This window comes from Haemaphysalis longicornis, unplaced genomic scaffold (genome assembly GCF_048455015.1).
Source record: "Haemaphysalis longicornis isolate Haplotype H1 unplaced genomic scaffold, Haemaphysalis longicornis Haplotype H1 scaffold_4, whole genome shotgun sequence".
NCBI classification, from domain to species: domain Eukaryota; kingdom Metazoa; phylum Arthropoda; class Arachnida; order Ixodida; family Ixodidae; genus Haemaphysalis; species Haemaphysalis longicornis.
The window spans coordinates 101,684,156-101,703,495 of NW_027526361.1; the positions used below are offsets into that span (position 1 = coordinate 101,684,156).

General features: G+C 49.7%; 1 protein-coding gene across 1 annotated transcript in view; it reads right to left on the minus strand.

Annotated features, from left to right (window-relative positions):
* Positions 1-17,595: 17,595 nt before the first annotated feature.
* Positions 17,596-19,340, minus strand: part of LOC144179179 (cytochrome P450 3A41-like) — a 57,144-nt gene continuing 55,399 nt past the window's right edge. Inside the window, exon 14 of the mRNA XM_077707430.1 lies at positions 17,596-18,007. Within this exon, the coding sequence (XP_077563556.1) occupies positions 17,918-18,007 (90 nt within the window). The 3' untranslated portion in view covers positions 17,596-17,917. The remainder of the gene's footprint in view (positions 18,008-19,340) is intronic.

Consider the following 19,340-nt stretch of genomic DNA (forward strand, 5'->3'; position numbering starts at 1 on the left):
TTGATTTTCCCGCTCAATCGTGCGTTTTCGTGGTCCCAAATGACATCACAGGACCCGAGCCATGGAGGAAAGAATACTCATGAGAGGCCCCTAGCATCCCAATGCATTGCGAAAAGTGTGGAGGAAGTTATGTCATTTTTCTTGAGCCCATGGACAATGTGGCTTACTTGTTTACAACTGCGGCGGCCAAGTTTGGGCAAATAAAACGGACAACTTTTTAAAGCGCTTGGTATGTCGCTGCCTCGCTACGCTTGCAAACCAGCGCAGTCGCTACGACAAACGTTTGGATTACAAACTTCGAAACAGACAATGTTGCGAATCGGGGTAGTGTGGCCGAAGGGGACCGTGGCTGGTGTCGTGCCGGGGCAGTCACGAGGACCAAGCTGATGAAGAAAGAAAAGAACTTGATACAGTAATTCACATCTCGGTCTCAGTTAACGAGCAGTGCGCTCCTACGCGCGCGAGATTAAATAAACACGTTGGATCCATCCTACCCGCTCTGGTCAGGAGCGGACCAATAACAAAAATCCATGGCGCTAGAACTGACGCCCACACTCTCACACAGAGAGGGCGCGTTTCCCTCTCGCACAGGAGGTCAGGTTGACCAGTCGGCGGCATCTTATCCTTCAACCCAGCGTCCCGGCTAATTGTGGTCGTAGCGCCAAATCCTCCCCTGGCGAGCCTGGGCGGGCAAAAGTGAGTTGTAATTGCCATAGCAACGTCGCCGCCATCATGAGCTTGGAGGCGTACTAATTGTCATGGCAACACTGAGAGGAGGCGCAAAATGGGGGGGGGGATTAGGCCAGTTTGAAAACTCCGCCGTCGGAGGCGGCCTTAACTCGTACCCCTGCCGCAGCGGCTCTTACGTCGCGTCGAGATTAATCGAGATCCGCGGAGCGAGCCGCTGCCGCCGCCGGCGACCTGCCGGGAAAATCCCCTTCGTTCAGCGTTGGCGAGAGCCACAGTTCGTTCTTTGCTCACTTTGTGTTTCTTCGTTGTGAAGTGAAGTGAAATTTATCGCTGCTGAGACGTAGCGCGCAAAGACCGCAGTGCTGTACGACCCCAAACAATGCTCCCGTCGTCTGCGTTCGCCATCCCGCGAGCCTGTTGCTATGACGACGATAAACGCTACTTAAGAGCTGAAAAAATCGTCCTTCTATCTCAAAAACGAAGGCCGTTTTTCGATTGAAACTTTGGGTGAGGGTTAGAATGGGCAAACTGAAGGCGAAATCAACAGCTTAGAACATGATATCGCACCGAGGAATTAGCGACAAAGCTCTTTTCGCTTCGAAGCGGGAGGGCAGGGCGACGCCATGTTAGTCAAATCAAACCGGAGACAGCAAAGGATGATGGGATAGAGTGCTGGGCTCCGTGGGCTCAAGTCATAACGGCACTCGGCTTCACAAACATGGAGGAAAAAAAAAGTTAGGAGACGGCATGACGTCACGCAGCTAGCCTTCGCAAGCCCAGGTCCGTTGAAGCCGCTCCCTCCGCCGTTTCCCTTTCTCAAGCCGCCGCAGTCGGCCCTCCAAGGTCGGGTGGGCCGGCGCACCACCTAGCGGTCTCCGGCGGTCTCCGACTCCGGGGCATCTCTCGTGTTTCGTTGGCGGTAGCTGTTCCCCGTCCTTCCTGCATTTGTCTGCTCGGCGATCTCATGCCCGTGTGCGGGCAGGAGTGCCGCGTACGTGCGGAAGACAAAAGCCGTGGAAAAAAAAACCAACATATAGCAGGCTTCGCGACAACGGGCCGCAGAGCAGTTTCGAGCAGACGAAATTGAAGAGCGCGGCGGCCCATACAGAGGCGGTGCGGTGGGGTCACGTGGTGCAGTGACGCCTGGGCCGACTTCGATTTTACTTTTTATGCATAGGCTTCACGTTTCTCCGGTGGCGCCGTCTCCTAACTTTTTCTTCCTCCATGTTCACAAATGTGACGTCAGGGCCTCTCCTAACCTTTTCTTTCCTCCATGACCCGAGCGCTCTGCAGGCTAGGGTCCCTTGATTCACGCATCCGTCGTACAGGGTGGAGACACGTATGCGCTGGCGCCGCCATTTTGATCCACTCGCTCGCTGCCGAAACAAGTCATTGTATCAAAACCGCGCTAAAATTATCGCAGCAACGGGGTTAACTGGCGAAGTTTGAATCATCTTATCTGTTTCGCGTTGCTGGGTCTCGTGGGAAACTAGAACAACGCGTTGTGCACGTTGACCCAACTGCAGCGGCACGCGACCGTTCAAAGGGTGTCTCCACCCTGTACGTTGGAGCTTGCACTGAGGTACTCGCGCGTTTGTTTACGTTACTGAACCCAGATGGCGCCACCATACCGTGGCGTGTCGTTTTCTGCCTTTTCTTTTCGTTCTGGGAGAAAATCGCTTTGTGAAACATAGTGCTCGCTCGACAAATATGTTCACTTAAGACACCGTCGCGTCAATCAATCGGCCAGTGTCGTCTGAGACAACCCCAAAGCCCCGCAGTTCTGTGCAGCTAAACGAGCATAGTGCGCGCAGTACCAACAACAGCAGTATGAAGCGGTACTTCTATGTTTACATGTGCTTTCGTAACTTACACTTACAACCATTCTTACGGCTTTAAAAAGAATGTGCCCTAAATTTAAGCGCAAATCGCTCGTTCGGCAAGCTTGTAAGCTCTGCCTAATTTGCGTTTACTTTCGCCGGCCTCCGCCAATCGCAGAACTGGCTCAAATGACATCATAGGTTCTGTTGCGGGAAATGAGCTAGTGGGTCGCATGGCCATTCCCTCTTTTCCTAATTATGTAGCTTATTTGAGCGAATTTTTCGTTAAAAGTGGTGTCAGTATGATTCTAACGAGGCAATCTTTTGAATGAACCAAACTTGTGTTTTCTCTTCATGACTCCTTTAAGTTGACATCGAACACGGTACACGTAGTTGTACAGCTCTTTGCACGACACCAGCGCTATCGTTCATATTAAATTCACGCTTCGCGAAGAAGTGTCTGACTTTTTGCTAACACGAAGCAAAATCACTTCTTGCTGCGCTTCGTCACTGTGCATGGGGCATACAACCGCTCTTCTGAGGTCTTGAGTACGCTGTCGCAATATTTCTACTATGCTACGACGCGCACGCGAGCCCAGCGACTTCTCTCGCGCACCGCCGCCGCTGTTGCTCCGGCAGCTGCGGCCATAGAGTTTCTCAATAACTCTATTGAGAAACTCTATGGCTGCGGCGACCGTTATCCCGTTGTCGCGCATGCGCGCCTGAAGTCGCGCCGGGAAGAGGTAATGTGGGAAAAAACAGTGAGAGGGGGAAGGGTGTTTTGCTTGCCCAGCGCCGCTGCGACTTGGAGCGGGTAAATCAAATAGGAACTAGCAAAAAGTCACCTCGGATTGGGTTGACTCCGGTGAGAGCGTCGGGAAGACATCTGACAATCCGGCGTCGGGTGGCTCGTGAACAACGGCGTCTCGGTCAACGATGCGCGGCACTCCGGCGAAGAACACATGGACGGCCAGCCTGCTGCTGATAAGGGTGGCGCCACGCGACGCCTTTGTCGCCGAAGGCGGCCTTCGCCGGCGGGGGTTTTGGTGGCCATGAAGTCGCCCAAAGTGGCTCACGTTTTAGCAGCAGCATGGGTCGTTTTCGGGTCGTTTCCAGCATTGCCGGGATCTTTCCAGGCGATGAGAGGGGTGGGGAACAGCCGGCCGACGGCAGGCTTGGGGAGTCGATCCGAGGATGGCGCGACAGTAAGAACGCTATAGATGAGCGAATAGACGGAATTTAATAATTAACTCATTACTTAATGGTTTGGCGGCACACGTACGTTTAGGTTACAAATTTCGAACCAGGCACACTATTAGGTGAAATAATATTCCACAAAAGCCGTTAAATGCGCACGATGTTCGAAATATTCAGCAATTAATTTTGTTGGCGCCGCATCAGCACCGGTAACATTAGAAGCGACCTAGCTCGGCTATGCCAAGATATACGTAGCATGAGCTAAGGTTCAGTTGGTTATTCTCAGCTTTCCTGGTGGTCTAGGATTAGCCTGATAATCATGCTGACTACTGCTTCAATGACACACACACGGTATATGCCTTATGTGACACATGTATATTTATCAAGCGGCTCCGACGCAGCGTCACCAATCGCGCCAGAGCTAAGCTGGTTCCACAGGCGCACGCCGGTGTTGCTCCGACGCACGAGCCATCGGTTCCACACCCGGCCACCCCTCGCATAATCAAGTGGACCGGGCCACCACGTGCGGAACGAAGGTCGGCGAAGACGCTGGGCGCGTGGGGTTTGGGAGAGACGCCGGGCAGCGAGCAACGTTCTGTGCGCCGTGTGACGTCACTGCTCCTCGCGCATGCGCAGCACGGCTCTCCAGGAGCCACGCGAACTGCTCAACATCGGTCAGTGTAGCTCACGCTACAAAAAGAAACAGAAATGGTTACGAGACGCGTCTAACAAACAGAAGCCAGCTTCTGAGCTAGCAGACGCACATCATATGCCGCGAAATTCAATTAACAGCGGAAAAAAGTATACATGGCTGCTGTGACGTGTGTTTTTATTTTTATTTTCTTTAACCCACCAAACGCATATCAAACCTGCCCATATCGCATATCAAACCTGCCTATCGCATTTTTCCACGTCTAGATCACCCTTTCAAAGTCCTCCCCTTGTTTGCCCGTACTAATCTTCTTCGTACATCCCCGTTGTTCTTGGCCATCTTTCATTGGAATCGATTACCAGAAGATATTGCCACAATTCATAATCACGATTTCTTTGTAAGCCGTTTGAAGCGCTTTTTATGTATAGATAGCTAAAATTATCAGAGCCGCCATGAACCATGTATTATGTGCGCTTGCTTTGTATTTATTTTCCATGTACTGTTTTTTTTTCTTTTCTACCTTTTCGTGTTACATCCCCGCTCTTGACTGTTTGTTCTTGAATTGAAATGTATCCCACACATTGTTCACCCCCCCCCCCCCCTATGTAATGCCCTTCGGGGCCTTTAGGGTATCTGAATAAAAAACCCGAAACCCTCTCCTTCATAATTCCCTCATTTAGCTGATCAGGATCGATGTGTGTACCACCCCATTTGGCCGAACTTTTTTTTTAACGCGAGAGCGTTACTAGGCTCATTGAGCGATTTTCCGCGGGCGCTAGCCGTACGTAGTTGCCGTGATTGTCAACCGGGCTCTCCAAACGCCCGCGAAAAGACGTGATCATTTCAAACCGGAAACTATGAAGGCGGCAGACAGAAGCGAGCGATCGCGGCGCCTTCAGATGGAATCGGGCAGAGCGGCAACTGGAGTATGAAAATGAGAAGGTGTAATGGTTGGATTGCCGACAATGATACTACGGCGGAGAATAAAGGAAAGACACGCGATTACAGCCAGCGCCACGCGTTCACAGCGGAGTTGATTCTCTCCTCGTCGGTGCCTGAAATGACCCCATTACTACAAAGCGCAGGCCTGTCCCGCCGGCACTGCTTCCGGCTAAAACATTACTTCTCCAAATTAAGGTGGCCTAAATCTACGCTGGGATTTTAAAATCTAATGGAAGGCTATATTATTATGAACAGAGACGAACTGGGTCCTGGATAAAAATTATACCCAGTAAATAGAGTTTAACTGTACGAACGTGCATGTTATTGTCCTCACCTCCCGCTGCCCGGTCACCACCGCAAGCTTCGCCTGCCAAACGATGAATGGCACCACGCGGCCAAGAGTCGGCCCCGAATGTACACTTCGAAACACTAAAACTCTCGCATCAACACCACCATACCGTACGCTGTCGCTGCCACATCTTAAGCTGCTGAACCGTCAATGTCCTCTGTCTTTTTTTATCGAGCTGGTAGGAGGCGGAGAGTGGAGTAGAAACAGTTGTGATGACGGGTACACAGACCATACGCAACGTTTTTGTCAGGCTGTTCATACGCCTGATTTTTTTGTCGTTTTTGTTTCGCAGTATGCGCGCTATTGATTTAAAATGTGCACTGATTCGAAAAATTGCCAGTTGGACATAATTTGTTCGATGTAACTTCCGCTCATATTCTCTTTGCACAAGGGCTCAAGTAATGCTACAAGTCGCACGTACCAATATGCACTGATTCGAAAAATCGCCTGTCGGACATAATTTGTCCGGTGTAACGTCCGCTCATATTCTCTTGCACAAGGGCTCATGTAATGCCACAAGTCGCACCTGCATGGCTTGTACCACGGAGCAAGATAGCTTGTACCCCCCCCCCTGTACTTACGTTCCAGCGTAACTTTCGTACTCCGTCGAAGGTTTCTTCACCTTACGCCTACATGCATGGGGTGAAGCGAGCTTTCGGGAGCTAGACGCCGAAACAGCCCCGCCCACTGTTTCGTCCGTCCGCTCGTACTCTGCCGTGGGCTGCCTGCGGAACGGAGTATCACAATACGATTTCGTGACGAGCCGTAATCACGCGCAATGACACTGAATGTGCGTGCACTGTTGCGGGGACGATTTGAGACGGTTTCATGCGATTCCATGACAGTGACAATACACAAATAAGTGCCGGCTACCATATTCCACCCCATTTTACAGGATACGGCTGTGATTGGCTAGGCGACGAACCCGAATATGAGGCTTTCCTCTTCATGTCGGGCAACCATCAGCGGCCGCGTGCACCAAAGCGCAGCAGTGTAGTTATTATCTGAACGTTGCTGCTTTGCCCTCGCATGGCAATTGTTTCGCGCGTCGTTATGCAGCACTCAGCTTAAGACTGCTTCACGTCTCAGTCACAACTGCGTAGCAATTTGGGTAACGAATCTTTTTGAATTGACGCTGGTCCACAGTCCACAGTACTCATCCAGGCCGCCTGTTGTAAAAGCGCACTAAGCCATGCATACTGTGTTAAATTTGACACAGTATTCACGGCTTAGCTCGGACTTCTCGGACTCGGACTTCTGCCTCGCACCATACGACCTTTGCACTCGGCAGCCTACCGGGTTGTGGACCCATGCCCTATGAACCCGCGTAATCTAGTGTCCAGAATTACTTACCTCAGCTTAAAAAGGGGGCATTGACAGATCGAGGTCGACGAACGGGACTGCGATCGAGAAAACCGCTTTTGTGACGCCTGGAAGACTTTACGAATTTAAAGTGTCGCTGTTCGGGTTGTGTTGCGCCCCAGCCACTTTTTAGACTAGTGGACGTGCTGTCGGGCCTAAAGTGGCGAACGTCTTTGGTGTATCTAGACGACATAATCGCGTTTAAATTTCCAGCACGTTTTAAGAACGCCTCGAACGTACCACGTCCGTCCTCGAGGCGATACGATCCGCCGTACTTACACTAAAGCCTGAGAAGTGACATTTTGGGCACAGGGAACTCGTGTTTCTCGGCCATATGGTCAGCAGTGCTGGAGTTCAACCCGATGCCGCTAAGGTTGAAGCAGTCGCCAAGTTCCCCACGCCTACCAACAAGAAAGCTGTTAGTCACTTTTTGGGGCTATATATGCTCGTATTTACCGATGAATTATAAAAAACTTCGCCCGCATTGCAGCTCATCTGACCCACCTTACATGGGACAATGTCGCGTGCCTTTGGAATGACGAGCAAGAGAGAGCGTTCCACGAGCTGCGGCAATGATTGCAAGCACCACCATGCTTGGCCCATTTCGACGAAAACGCCACCCGCACTCTAGCCATCTGTTTGCTTCGGCGGATTTGACAGGAACGGCTTCAATGTATATTGTGGTCAGAGCCTGCGCGGTCTTACGGATACACGCTCATAGGACCTTGAGGTTCCAGTATTCAAGGGTGACTAGTTTACTTCATTAATCTGCGGGGCGGGGAGGATGTTGCATTTTAATTCTACAGATATACAGAAATGGCCTAGGTGAAGAGGACGTACCAAGTGGGCAGCCTCGATCGTCTGAGAAAGGAGAGAAGGAAGAGGAGGAACTCTCGAATGCGATGTTCGTAGTGGCAAGCAATTCAGTGCGATGTAAAACAGATATTGTAGAGAAAAGTTGCACACGCTACCTCGGGCAGTCTTCGTGGGGCGACCAGTTTTGACCATGAGAGCTAGAGGCAACACCACACCCCTTTCCTCCGGCGCCCGGCACGGAAAAGTGGCCCGATGGCGGGAAACTGTGGTCACTCATACATCTAGCTGTGGTCGCTCGTACAGTGGCGAGGCTTAAACAACGCCATGAGGAGAAAAAGAGGAGGATAAGTTGTTGCGTACAGCTTCGCTACCTTCAAATCTTACACCTTAGTGTGAGATTTCTTCATTTTTCTTTCTTTACGTCGGCTTCGAACTCCTTTCTTCAACAACATGGCCGTCCAGCTGCCGCCATACTGAGGCCACAATCCGGCAATCTAGTTCCTCCAGGCTTTGTCAGTTCACGGCCTTTGGTACAGCTCCAAAGAACCCAAGTTCCACTATGTGTCATCAGGGCTCTACCTGTGTCTGCCGGGAGAGAAGTTGCCGAAATCCTTGCTCCTTAGTGTGTAGCCCTCCTGTCACAGCCTACAACCAAATAAAGACCATGCATGAGCGAACAGCCCCAGCCGAAAAAACATTTTGGTATGTATGTTTTACCTGAGTGTCTGTCACAGTAGTGTTACTGGTGAGCATGCCAAATAATGAGGTGAATGGGTGAGCCGGTGAACTGTAATTCATGATCCACAAATTACTAGAGGCCCCGTTAATGAGTGACCTGCTAAAGATACATATACATATATATATATATATTCAGTGAATTCTCCGAGATTCGGCCCCCTCACATCCTCACATCGAAGTGTACCCTGTAAAAGCCACGCCCAACGTTGCACAAAAATAAGCAAATTAACTGAAACAAAGTCCTCGCGCGGGTCGGCACAAACTCGAGCGATTGTTATAAACAAAAGCTGCGCCTAAAATGTGTCAGTGTGGAAATTTGTGTCTGCAAGCATCTTGATACTGTGGGAATCGTGGAGAACCGCGACCTGCGATCCCGAGCCAGCGCGCGCTTCGGGAGAGACGCTTGTGCGCTGAAACCGGTCCGGCGCTCCGCTGGTTCGTCGGCGTCCCCCGAGAGATGGCGCCACCGATGTGTGCGGGGATAGGCGCGCGGGCGCGGGCGGCGCGAGCGTGCGCGCACGGGAGTCGGGAGTCTCGTCGGAGACCCGGTCGGGGCGAGATCGGCGGAACATGATGGATACTTGTGTCTCAGGTGGGAGCTTTGTTTGTCGCGCGCCGGGAGTGCCTGCCTCCCATTCGCGGTCACGACCCGGACGGCGTGATTCGTGAACGCCGTCGAGCCTTGTGCTCGCATGCTTTGGGATTCCCCAAATAAACGGCCGTGCTTCGGCACTACTGTCTACTGTGTTCTCGTATCGGCGAGCCTCGCTGGGCTGCCGTAGCCATGGGAGCCCGCGTGGTTGACACGCCGGGAGCAAGCGTGGTGGCTTACGCCAGGACTGGCTAAGGCCCCCGAGGAACCCCACATATACCCCACAATACCCTTGGAGGGCAGCCAACATCGTTTACATAGCCGCCATGCATGCCCCAGACACTGCGGAGACAATTGAGATCCTCCCGTGCGCACGGGAGCATGCGTGGCATCGACTGCACCAAACAAGAGCTAGGATCACGATTACTCTAGTGAATTTAAACCCAAACCCACTAAAATACTTGAGTTATAGTACAGGTCTTCATTCACCAGGAATCCCTGACGCGAGCTACGGCAGCGTGCTTTCACTTTTCTCCGGGGGGAAGTCATACCACAGCTCAATCAACGTCATCTTGAGAGCTGGCTTTCCTCTCGCCATCTTCGCTCGGCACTTTTCTTTTCCTGGGGTCGAAGCAGAAAATCAAACAGTGGAGCCACTAACCAATAACTCTCAACCGAGAGGTTTGTTTATATCTTGTGTGCCGGCAATCAAGTGTAAGCGTGTGTGGAGAAAAAAACAGGCCCATAAAACGAAAGTAGGCTCATGTGGATCCTGTTTAACAGCCTGGATAAGCGATCCAACCTTTAAAGAGCGAACAATTCCGTATTCTTTCCAGGTGCCTGGCACACTGTAAGTGTGTAGGCCGTGCGGGCTTCCAAAGATTTTGGAATGGAATTGATTACGCATGTTAAGGAAAAACTAAAGTGTAGAACGTGAGATCGAACGCTGAATAGTTAACTGTCCCAGCAGTAGGAAGTAGTGGTGGTGAAAAACGTTCTTTATTGAATGAGGAGTAGGGGAACTATTGTGTGGTCAGCCTCCTGTGTCCAGGAGGCCGCCGGCCTGCGCTGCATCTGTGTAGCTCGTTGCACCAGGGCAAGTTTACACTCCGGCGCCGAACTGGTCAGTGCAGACGCCCACTGCTCAAGGGGTGGGGAGAGTAGGACATGACAGTGGTGGGGTATACCCGTCGAGTTAAGATGCAACAAGAATTTCTGTACATCCGTTGAATTAAAATGCAACAGGCGTGGGCCGTGATCTTGTTGCTCGAGAGCTGGCAAGTCCTCATCGATGCTAGGCCGTAATCACGTCCAGCTATCAACAAGTGTAGAGTATTTACAGCAGAGTTTGGAGACCAGACCAGATGGTGCTAGCCAACTACCTTCACCCCAGAGTGGGCTCCGCTCAACTGTCTTGAGGCAAGGGGCACTCAAGCCTTTGAACAGAAAAATGCCTTCAAGCATCAATTTCTGGTGCAACCACGGTGGCCTGCCACTTGAAGCTCAGAGAGAGGAAACCAAAGGTTTCACGCTTACCAGCTAGTACCGTGCTTCCTCTTTTTAAGGGTAGACGGTAAAGTCCTTATATTTCAATACCGCAAAAGTTCCTTCAGCCTTCATAAAAGGATGGTACGTGAAAACAGTGTCAGCACGACGCAGTGCTGGTGGCGCTACCGTTCTCTCCAACTTGCCGCAATCTCTCATCCCTGTTACAGCTTTCGACCTCGACACCAGCCAGTGATTTTGGGTGACACTGAGATTCAAAGCGAGGTGCAAGATCAACACCCTTACTTCTGGATAGTGAGATCTTCCTATTCTCTCATTTTCGGGCATGTAAACTACCTATTATTTAATATCAGGGGTGAGACAGCCCAAACAGATTTGGGAGCAGTTTTCGGAGCAGCAAAATTTCGATTTTGGAGCAGAAGAATCTTGATTTGGAGCAGTTAGGGACATTTAATACATCGTCTTGTGAGCTTAAAAAATCATTATTTCAGTAATTTTCAGGGTCAAGTGCACATTTCAATCAGTTTTGAATACACAGAACACTTAAACAGCCTTACCTGAAAGAATTTTTAAGAGTATCACAAAGTACTAACTGCACTACCTTTTTCCTAACTGATGATATTGTGTTGCGCCTGCACGCAACACTGACAACAAAACTGCCGTTAACATTAGAGAGTTTTAGCAGTCCGTCTGTTCTGTTGGTTACTTTGTTACCGGGTTGACGGGACCGGTCTGCGCCTGCGCGCGCGGAAGGGCGAGGAGGCGCGGGCAACTAATCCCCCTACGGCTACGAATGCCCAAGTGCCCAGACGAGTCCCGGTAAGGTGGCTAGAATTCTAGCCACCTTAGTCCCGGTCAGCACGTTAACTACGTACACGACGGAACAGACGGACTGCTAAAACTCTTATCAAATTTTATTGCTCCGCAATTGTGACGTTTTTTTTTTTTTGCTGTTTTAATGCTAAAATTATTGTTTTTGAAATCCCAGGCTGTGTTGTACGAACGACTGTAGTCACGGCAACAGTTGAGCAGCTTCGAGCTAACGGTCGCATAGCCCAACCAGCCTACCCGTTTCAGTCCCCGGGGCGCAGGTTCACCCTATGGTCATTTGAGTAGCGTTAATGTTTAGCCACCTATATTTTGGCATTAAATTTCACTTTGCATACATCAAGTGTTATAGTCGCGTTCTATGGCAATCGCTGGAGTTTTGGCGACATTCAGCGCCCCTAGCGGCCGACGCCTCTGGGTAGTACAAAAGCAGACGACCCTCGCCGCCCTCCATGTGTTTTCAATTACAAGCCAGAGTGAAAGTTGGTTGTGGCGCTTTGTGGTGTGTTTAAATGACTGCACACTGTATGAAATAGCCCTTAAAGTAGCTGCAGAGGCTAAACAAAATAATATCCGGTAAAAGAAGCCGATTTGTCGGCTTTCTTTTGAGCGAGCTGTCACGGTGGTCGCGGCGTGGGACAGTATCGCCAAGTCGGGTGGTTTAACTGTTTGACGACAGTTACAGTTTTTTCTTGTTGCGTGCGGTCGACAAAGGAAAGTTCACGAGTAGCATAAACACGGAATGCTGCTCATCTTACATCCTGAGGTAACTGCAAAAGGCTGCTTCATCGGGAGCATGCAAGCGAACGCAAGAATTGCGCAGCCGACTCAGCTGACACTGCTGGCTTGGCACCGCCTTTGAAACGCGTGGAAATTTTGTTTCGTATTTTCGCAAACTAAATGATTCTTGCGTAACGTTTTACGCAGCACGATTTACGAACGGCAGGGTACATGTATACTAGCGAGTAGGTGGGGCAATAGCGTCAATTAAATAAACAAATTACGCGCTATTAAAGGACGCAAAATACGCACCAAATCACACGCCCGCTGCTTGCAGAGATGTGTACTTCTATAACATCACATAACACAGCATAACATAACACAGCCGCATGCACGGCGCGGGGCCCCGAATATTTATATACGATCACCACTGACTGTGTTAGTTTCCTAGTGCAGGGGTCGTCGAATCTGAACGCCGACACTCCAGTTTTGACTTCAAATGGAGTGAGACAGCGAGGCAAGAACAGAGAATTGGCGTCCTCTAGTTTAATTGTCCCCCCCCCCCCCATCTTCACACTTCGCCAGATTATTGTCAGATATTATTAGAAATTCGCTGAATTTTCTCTCTGTGCATTCAAAGCTCCCTCCTCCTCCCCCCCCTCCCCCCCACGATTTGCCGTCCAGCCCTCCGCCGTGTCGGCTGCATGGAACTCGCGAACTGGGAATGTATGCTGCAAGAGCGTAATTAAGTAAAGTGAGAGCAAACAAGGAAGGCGAGCGGCCTCTTAGTTCGCCCGAACACTGTTTTACGGCCACTAATTTCGGAATCGCAAAACAGATTTCACGCTTCTGACGGTCGCGGCATTTTGTCACTGATCAGACACGTAACAAAACGGCAAGCTAACGCTGCACCATGTATTCGTAACGGCGACGCAAACGAGCACTGTTTAATGAAAGTGCACACATAGTGTGCAGCTACGCAAAAGAGCGGCGCACCGCAGGAGGCGAGCATGCGATCCGCCGGACTCGCTGGCTTTTTAAAGCGCGATCATCGCCGATTGCGTCACTCTTCTTTTTTGACCGGGAGAGAGAGAGAGAGAGAGAGAGAAAGCTCTTTATTAGAGGAAAGCAGAGAGGTCTGCCGGCATGTTGACGCCGACATGCTACTCTGCGGGGTACGGGAGGAGGGAAAAAAAGTTGCAATAGGAAGAAAGGTGGAAGAGAGAGAAGATAGGAGAAAATAAAAGAAGTGAAAAAAAAAAGGAGGAAGCGTGTGCGTTGGGGTCCGTCAGTGCGACACGTGAAAAGTCTATGGGCGGTTGTACAGTGCAAGAATGGTCTGGTCCTATATCAGCTCAGCGACGCCGATGTCATTGAGATATTCAAATAATGCGGTTAGCACTTTACGCTGAGAGGAGGGAGATGGCCATGGTCCCAGAAGTGCTTTTAAAGTCAAGGAACTGTGGTTGAGCTCGATCTTCTGTGCGAGGTTGTTTCTTGCTTGATAGTATGTAGGACACACCAGTAAAATGTGCTCGACGGTTTCTGGTGAACCGCAGTTGTCACAATAGGGGTTCGAGGTTAGGCCAAGGCGATAGCGGTAGGTATGTGTTAGCGCCACGTTGAGACGTAAGCGATGGAGCAAAGTCTCTAGCCGACGTGGAAGTCGCTCCGGTAACCTCAGTGCCAAAGTTGGGTCGACATGATGCAGGAATGGGTGCTGGTTTTCCGGGAGAGACCAGAAGGTGCTTCTTTCCCTGAAAACAAGCTCCTTTGCTAGCCTAGAGGCATCGTGCTTCGTGAAGAAAATGTTCCTCACGTTCCGCAGTTGCAATCCTCTCTTGGCAGCCTCATCTGCTTTTTCATTGCCTATGATGCCGCAGTGGGCAGGGATCCACTGCAGTATCACGCGGTGTCCGGCGACACAAACTAGATGATTTAGGTAAGAGACATCGCGGGATATATGTTCATGAATGCTGAAGCAGCTGGCACGTCGAAGAGTTTGCAGTGCTGCCTTCGAATCCGTAAAGATTACCCACTGTGCTGGCTGCTGGCGGAGAATGTAGCGAAGTGCTTGTTTGATGGCATGAAGCTCAGCAGATGTAGATGATGTTGGGCGCTCAAGACAGTATGAGAGCGCTTGGCCGGTGGATGTAATGAAGAGCCCACAAGAAACTGCAGTCAGGCGTAGATGATCCATCAGTAAAAATGTGGGTCATACGAGAGTATTGGTCACTTATATGGGCAAGTGTTAGTTGAAGGAGGCATATCTGAGGCATAACTTTTTTTGATGTGAGTCCAGGTATGTTTAATTTTATCCATAGGGGTGATAGAGTCCAAGGCGGGAAATCAGATGGCATGAGTTGTCGTCGTTGGGTAGGCACAGAGATGTTTATAGTGTTTAGAGTTTCTGCGAAGCTCGAAATTTTGTTGCATCGTACAATACCTGCCAAGAACTTGGATTTTGCGTGCAGCCTATGCCTCAAGTATATTCGAAATGTTTCCTGCATTCTAATAATATCTAAAGGCAAGCAACCAGCCTCTGCGACAGTGCCAACACACGATGAGCCCTTAGGAAGGCCGAGGCAGGTACGCAGGCAGTTATTTCTAGCCGCATTGAGTTGCTTTTTGCATGTGGGCGACAGCCGTTGCAGAACAGGCAGGCTGTAGCGCAGCAAGCCGTCTACATATGCTTTGCAGAGAAGCACCATGGATCTGCAGTCGCTGCCCCATCGACATCCAGCAAGGTATCCAATAACTTGTGCCACCGCAGAGAGACGAGTACGTAACCGCTTCACTTCCGGCGCCCATGATAGATTTCTATCTACGATGATCCCAAGGTATTTTTGGGTTCGTGCGTATTGCAGACAACGACCGCCAAGGATTAGAGGGTATTGTCTCATCCGCTTGCGGGTGAACGCCATGGCAACGCTTTTTTCGGAAGAAAGGCGAAGACCCTTGGACGCAAGGTACGAAGACACATTGCTCAAAGCTTTCTGCAGCCGCTGTTGCGTTGCTTTTTTGAGAAGTCTTTGTCACCTAGAGTATTATTTTAAAACTAGAAATTTTACTTAAAATTTCACTTCGTACGACTATCGATCGGTGAACCTGCGAGTAGCAGACGCCGTCACGGTCCCGGCACTTTCGTCGGCGCTGTAAACGTGTTTAGCGCTGCAAAGCTTATTCCCCTAATGCCAAGTTGATCGCCAGAAGATATCGGATTCGTCGGGGATGTGCTGGTGTCTATGTCGCAAAACAATCGGGAGTATCGAGCTCATTTTGCTTCTGTCAACACGCGATCCTATGGGACCCGCGCAGCTTTGTACTACCCGGAAGTACTGCCCGGAAGCCGCTTGCGCAGCGCCCCCTGGGCAGCGCAGGAGGCCTATTGGGCGCTGCCTGAAAGGTCGCGGCGCCGCAGCACAGCCCGCAACTTTCGTGTCGACCGTTCCATCCCCGAGGCTCGCGATCGCGCTTCGGAGCACAGCAACACCTCAACATTTTACAACAGCACAACAAGCCAAAAAATTCACTTCACGAACCCGATTATAGACGCGCGCACCGCGTTTCGCACTCAAGGACAAACCACGCCGAGGTCGTAGGCCCCACATTTCAATGAACTTGTTTTCGGGCCGCCCAACTTCCCGTAATCTGGCACCAATCTCAAACCATATCCTTGAGTTAACGTCACTGTTCAGAGTCACAACAGATAGAATGAATAGACTGGAACTCAGCTGATAGCGTAAAATAAACCAGGGAAAATATCGGCGATACGCACTGAGCGCGTTGGTAGCAGCCAGATCAGGCGGCGGCCATGTTTGTTGCCACAGCGATGCCTAATCGACAAGGCCGTTTCTGCGAACCCGGACGGAAAGCGAATCGAGTTTTAGAAGCTATCGCATGCTTCGTTTCAATCTTTCTATTTGTGCCATTTCTGTGTTTGCGATTGACCGACGATAAAAGCGGTGACCGCGGGATGCGGGAGGCTTTTGTCCCCGCCGAAACTGACATGAGCATCAAAATCCGTGCCGTTGAGGCTCTTCTGGAGCAGTTTGGCGCAATTTTCGCCATTTTCGTACTTATGGAGCAGCTAGGCGCAGGAAAATGGAATTGTATCAGAAAGGCGCAATATGCGCAGCTGTCTCACCCCTGTAATATGAAGTTTGCAGCTTTTATCATTCAAGGTCCTCTGAGAGAATTTTGGGCTGCTCAGACTACAATTAAACTATTACCCCCAATTCTCCCCTTGCCCTAGCCATTTATATCGAGTGGTATTACAGTTGAACCTCGTTATAAGAGACACTGATGTAAGAGACAAATGGGTATAAGAGACACTATTCACCCACATGGTTGGCTGCCCTATCTTTCCCATTAAATTGACCTCTCTTATAACAGACACCGGATTTAGAAGACAGTTGGTTATAAGGGACAAATCATCAATCAACAATCTCGCTTGTAAGACATTTTAACTTCAGATGCAGTGCCACCAGTCACTAATTGCAGTTGCTTCCATTGTGGAAACACAGGTGGACGACAGACGCCTGCAGTCGCTATTTATTATAACTTCAGCAAACACAAAGTGGTTCAGTCAGCTGGTTCAGTCAGCTATGAAATGACGATGAGAAGTCCTGCCAATGGAAATGCAACTGACAGAAGTGGTTGAAGCTTACTGCCATCTATTGAATGGAGCGTGATCGCACATGCGGGCTCTTTTACTCGCGTAGCTCCCAATCAAGAAGCACTGCACATGTTGAGTCCTGCAAGCGTAATGAATAGCCTGAGCTCACAGCGGAAGAAGCTGTGCGCTCTGGCTATTCATCAGGCTTGTGAACTCAACATCTACGATTCATCTTCCACAAATAGTGAAAGGAAAAAAAGCTTGTAGAATCGGTTGTAAAAACAGTGTAAATACAGTCATGAAGCAAACAAAGTTTCATAAATTCTGGGGCCAAACATTAATTAGAATGAATCTTTTGAAAGATGCTGTAGCGTTCTTTTGAGCTTATATTAGTCATACAGTGCCCACATTGAACTAGGGTCTGATTAGTAAGTGGAAACATGGTTCCCTGCTTATAAGAGACATCTCATATAAGAGACAGAAACTGCTCCCTGGTACGTGTCTCTTATAAGGGGGTTCAACTGTACTGCCATTGCCCTAGTTTTTCTACAAAGTTTCAACTTTGACTTTTCTCATAATGCACCAGTTACACTTACGGCAAAAAAAAAAAAAAAAAAAAGTAGGGGGGAAGGTGATTAATCATACACAAGAGAAAAATCCTGCCAAAAGCTCTGATGGGAGAAGACAAAAAAAAAAAAACAAAACAAAAAAACTGAGCTACAACCTGCACTTCTGGTTTCCAGAAACAAATAAAAACAACACGGCTGTAGAAAACAAAGAACAAATTTATTAGCGATTTTTTGATACCTGAGCAAGCACAGATGCAGAAAATTTGCACAGTGGAATTGCAGCGCAGCAGTCCAGGACACTATATAAGTCACTCGGTACGTTGCACAACATTGCAAAAGCATTGCAGGCCAAAAATGGTCACAACCGCGTGCAAAACGGCACGCAAACAGTTAACAAGCATGTTTTGTCTCGCAACAAATCCGGCGGTGGGTTTCTTGAGAGCAAAGAGCTCCTACTACGTCTACTGTGCCAGATGTGTTGGAGAAAAAATTGTGAGATGTCTCCACAGGCATTAACATCATGCAGTTGTCTCCGGTCTCTTCCGTATGCCGACATTAATGCCTTTGAGTCTAATTGTACCCGACTCGTAGCCCATTTGCGGTGGATACTGGAAAGAAAGAAAAAAAGGAAACGTAGATCGTAAAAAAGTACATTGCTTTCAAAATGTAACCAACAATTAAATGGTACATTTGTCATTCAGCACATGATGTGCAACGTGGTGACGTTTATTTATGCCTGGCAGCGAAGCCTTGTTAGAGGCCAGAATATTAGTGTCCTTCATGGTTAAGTGTGGCTATTAGCAAAGAATCAATTCCTTGGCATAGTAATGGTTCGTTGTGCCGAGGACTTTGTTGCATTGCCTTCTATGGCTAGCTGACGGGGAATTGGAAATACAGTCGAATCCCGCTACAACAAAATTGACGGGGCGTGCAAAAAAGATCTTTGAAGCGAAAATTCGTTGACGCGAAATCTGCCCCAACATAGCACGGAAAGGGCAAGAAAAATAGCCCCGGATATTTCCACATCATTGGCAGCATAATACAACATTTAGAAAAAGGAGTGACGCGCAGTAACGTCGTGTTTATTCAGATAACAAACATACCAATGGTTATCTGTTTTTTTTACCAGCACGCAAAGAGCGCGATACTGAGGAGAAGGGGGAGAGGTGAAGAAATGAAGACGCAAAGCGTATTGCTGTACGACAAGGCGTTTCCGCCGAGCTGATTACTTGCAGATAGCTGCTAGGCGGTTGGAAGCCCCCCCTTTCGCTTGTGGCAGGAATGGCGCCGTCATCATATCCTCTGACTAGGAACGGCAGCAACTGACCTTGGCAGGCAAGCCGCGCGCGCTTGCATTTATCGCGACCGCGCACTCGCGACTAATATAGGATGATGGGGGTTCAAGACTAAACACGAAAACATTATTTATGCTTTTGACTTTGAAGAATTGTAGAAGGAAAACTGCAAGGACGGCTGCTCATAACACCACGGCCGGACTGGAGGAGCGGCGAACGCGCACTTTCACACGGCCTGCGCACCCAACAAGGAAACGATACAGCAGATTCTTGACAGAGTGAGGGCGCTTCGAACCAACCCTCTACCTTCCCAACCCTCTTTTTTCTTAGTCGACGCATCGCCTCTGGCCGAGCGAGCCGACAACGCTGGCCGCATGTGTTTTGGATCTGCCGCGGAATATCACCGGTACCAATGAATGCCTTCGCTGCTATATCTCACCAAAAAAAAAAAAAAGACTCTTTGTGCACTTCAGTTGCATGATTAAGAGTTTTAGCTGTATGTTTTTGACAGTGCGCTCGCTGCCAGCGGTCCGCTCAGCCCGACTGGAGCGTGAGCAGCAGAAACACGTTTAGCTAAGCGATAACCGTATCTCCCTTGGCGGGAAATCATTCGTGTCACTGGTCGTGCCCTGTGCGCGTGCAAACC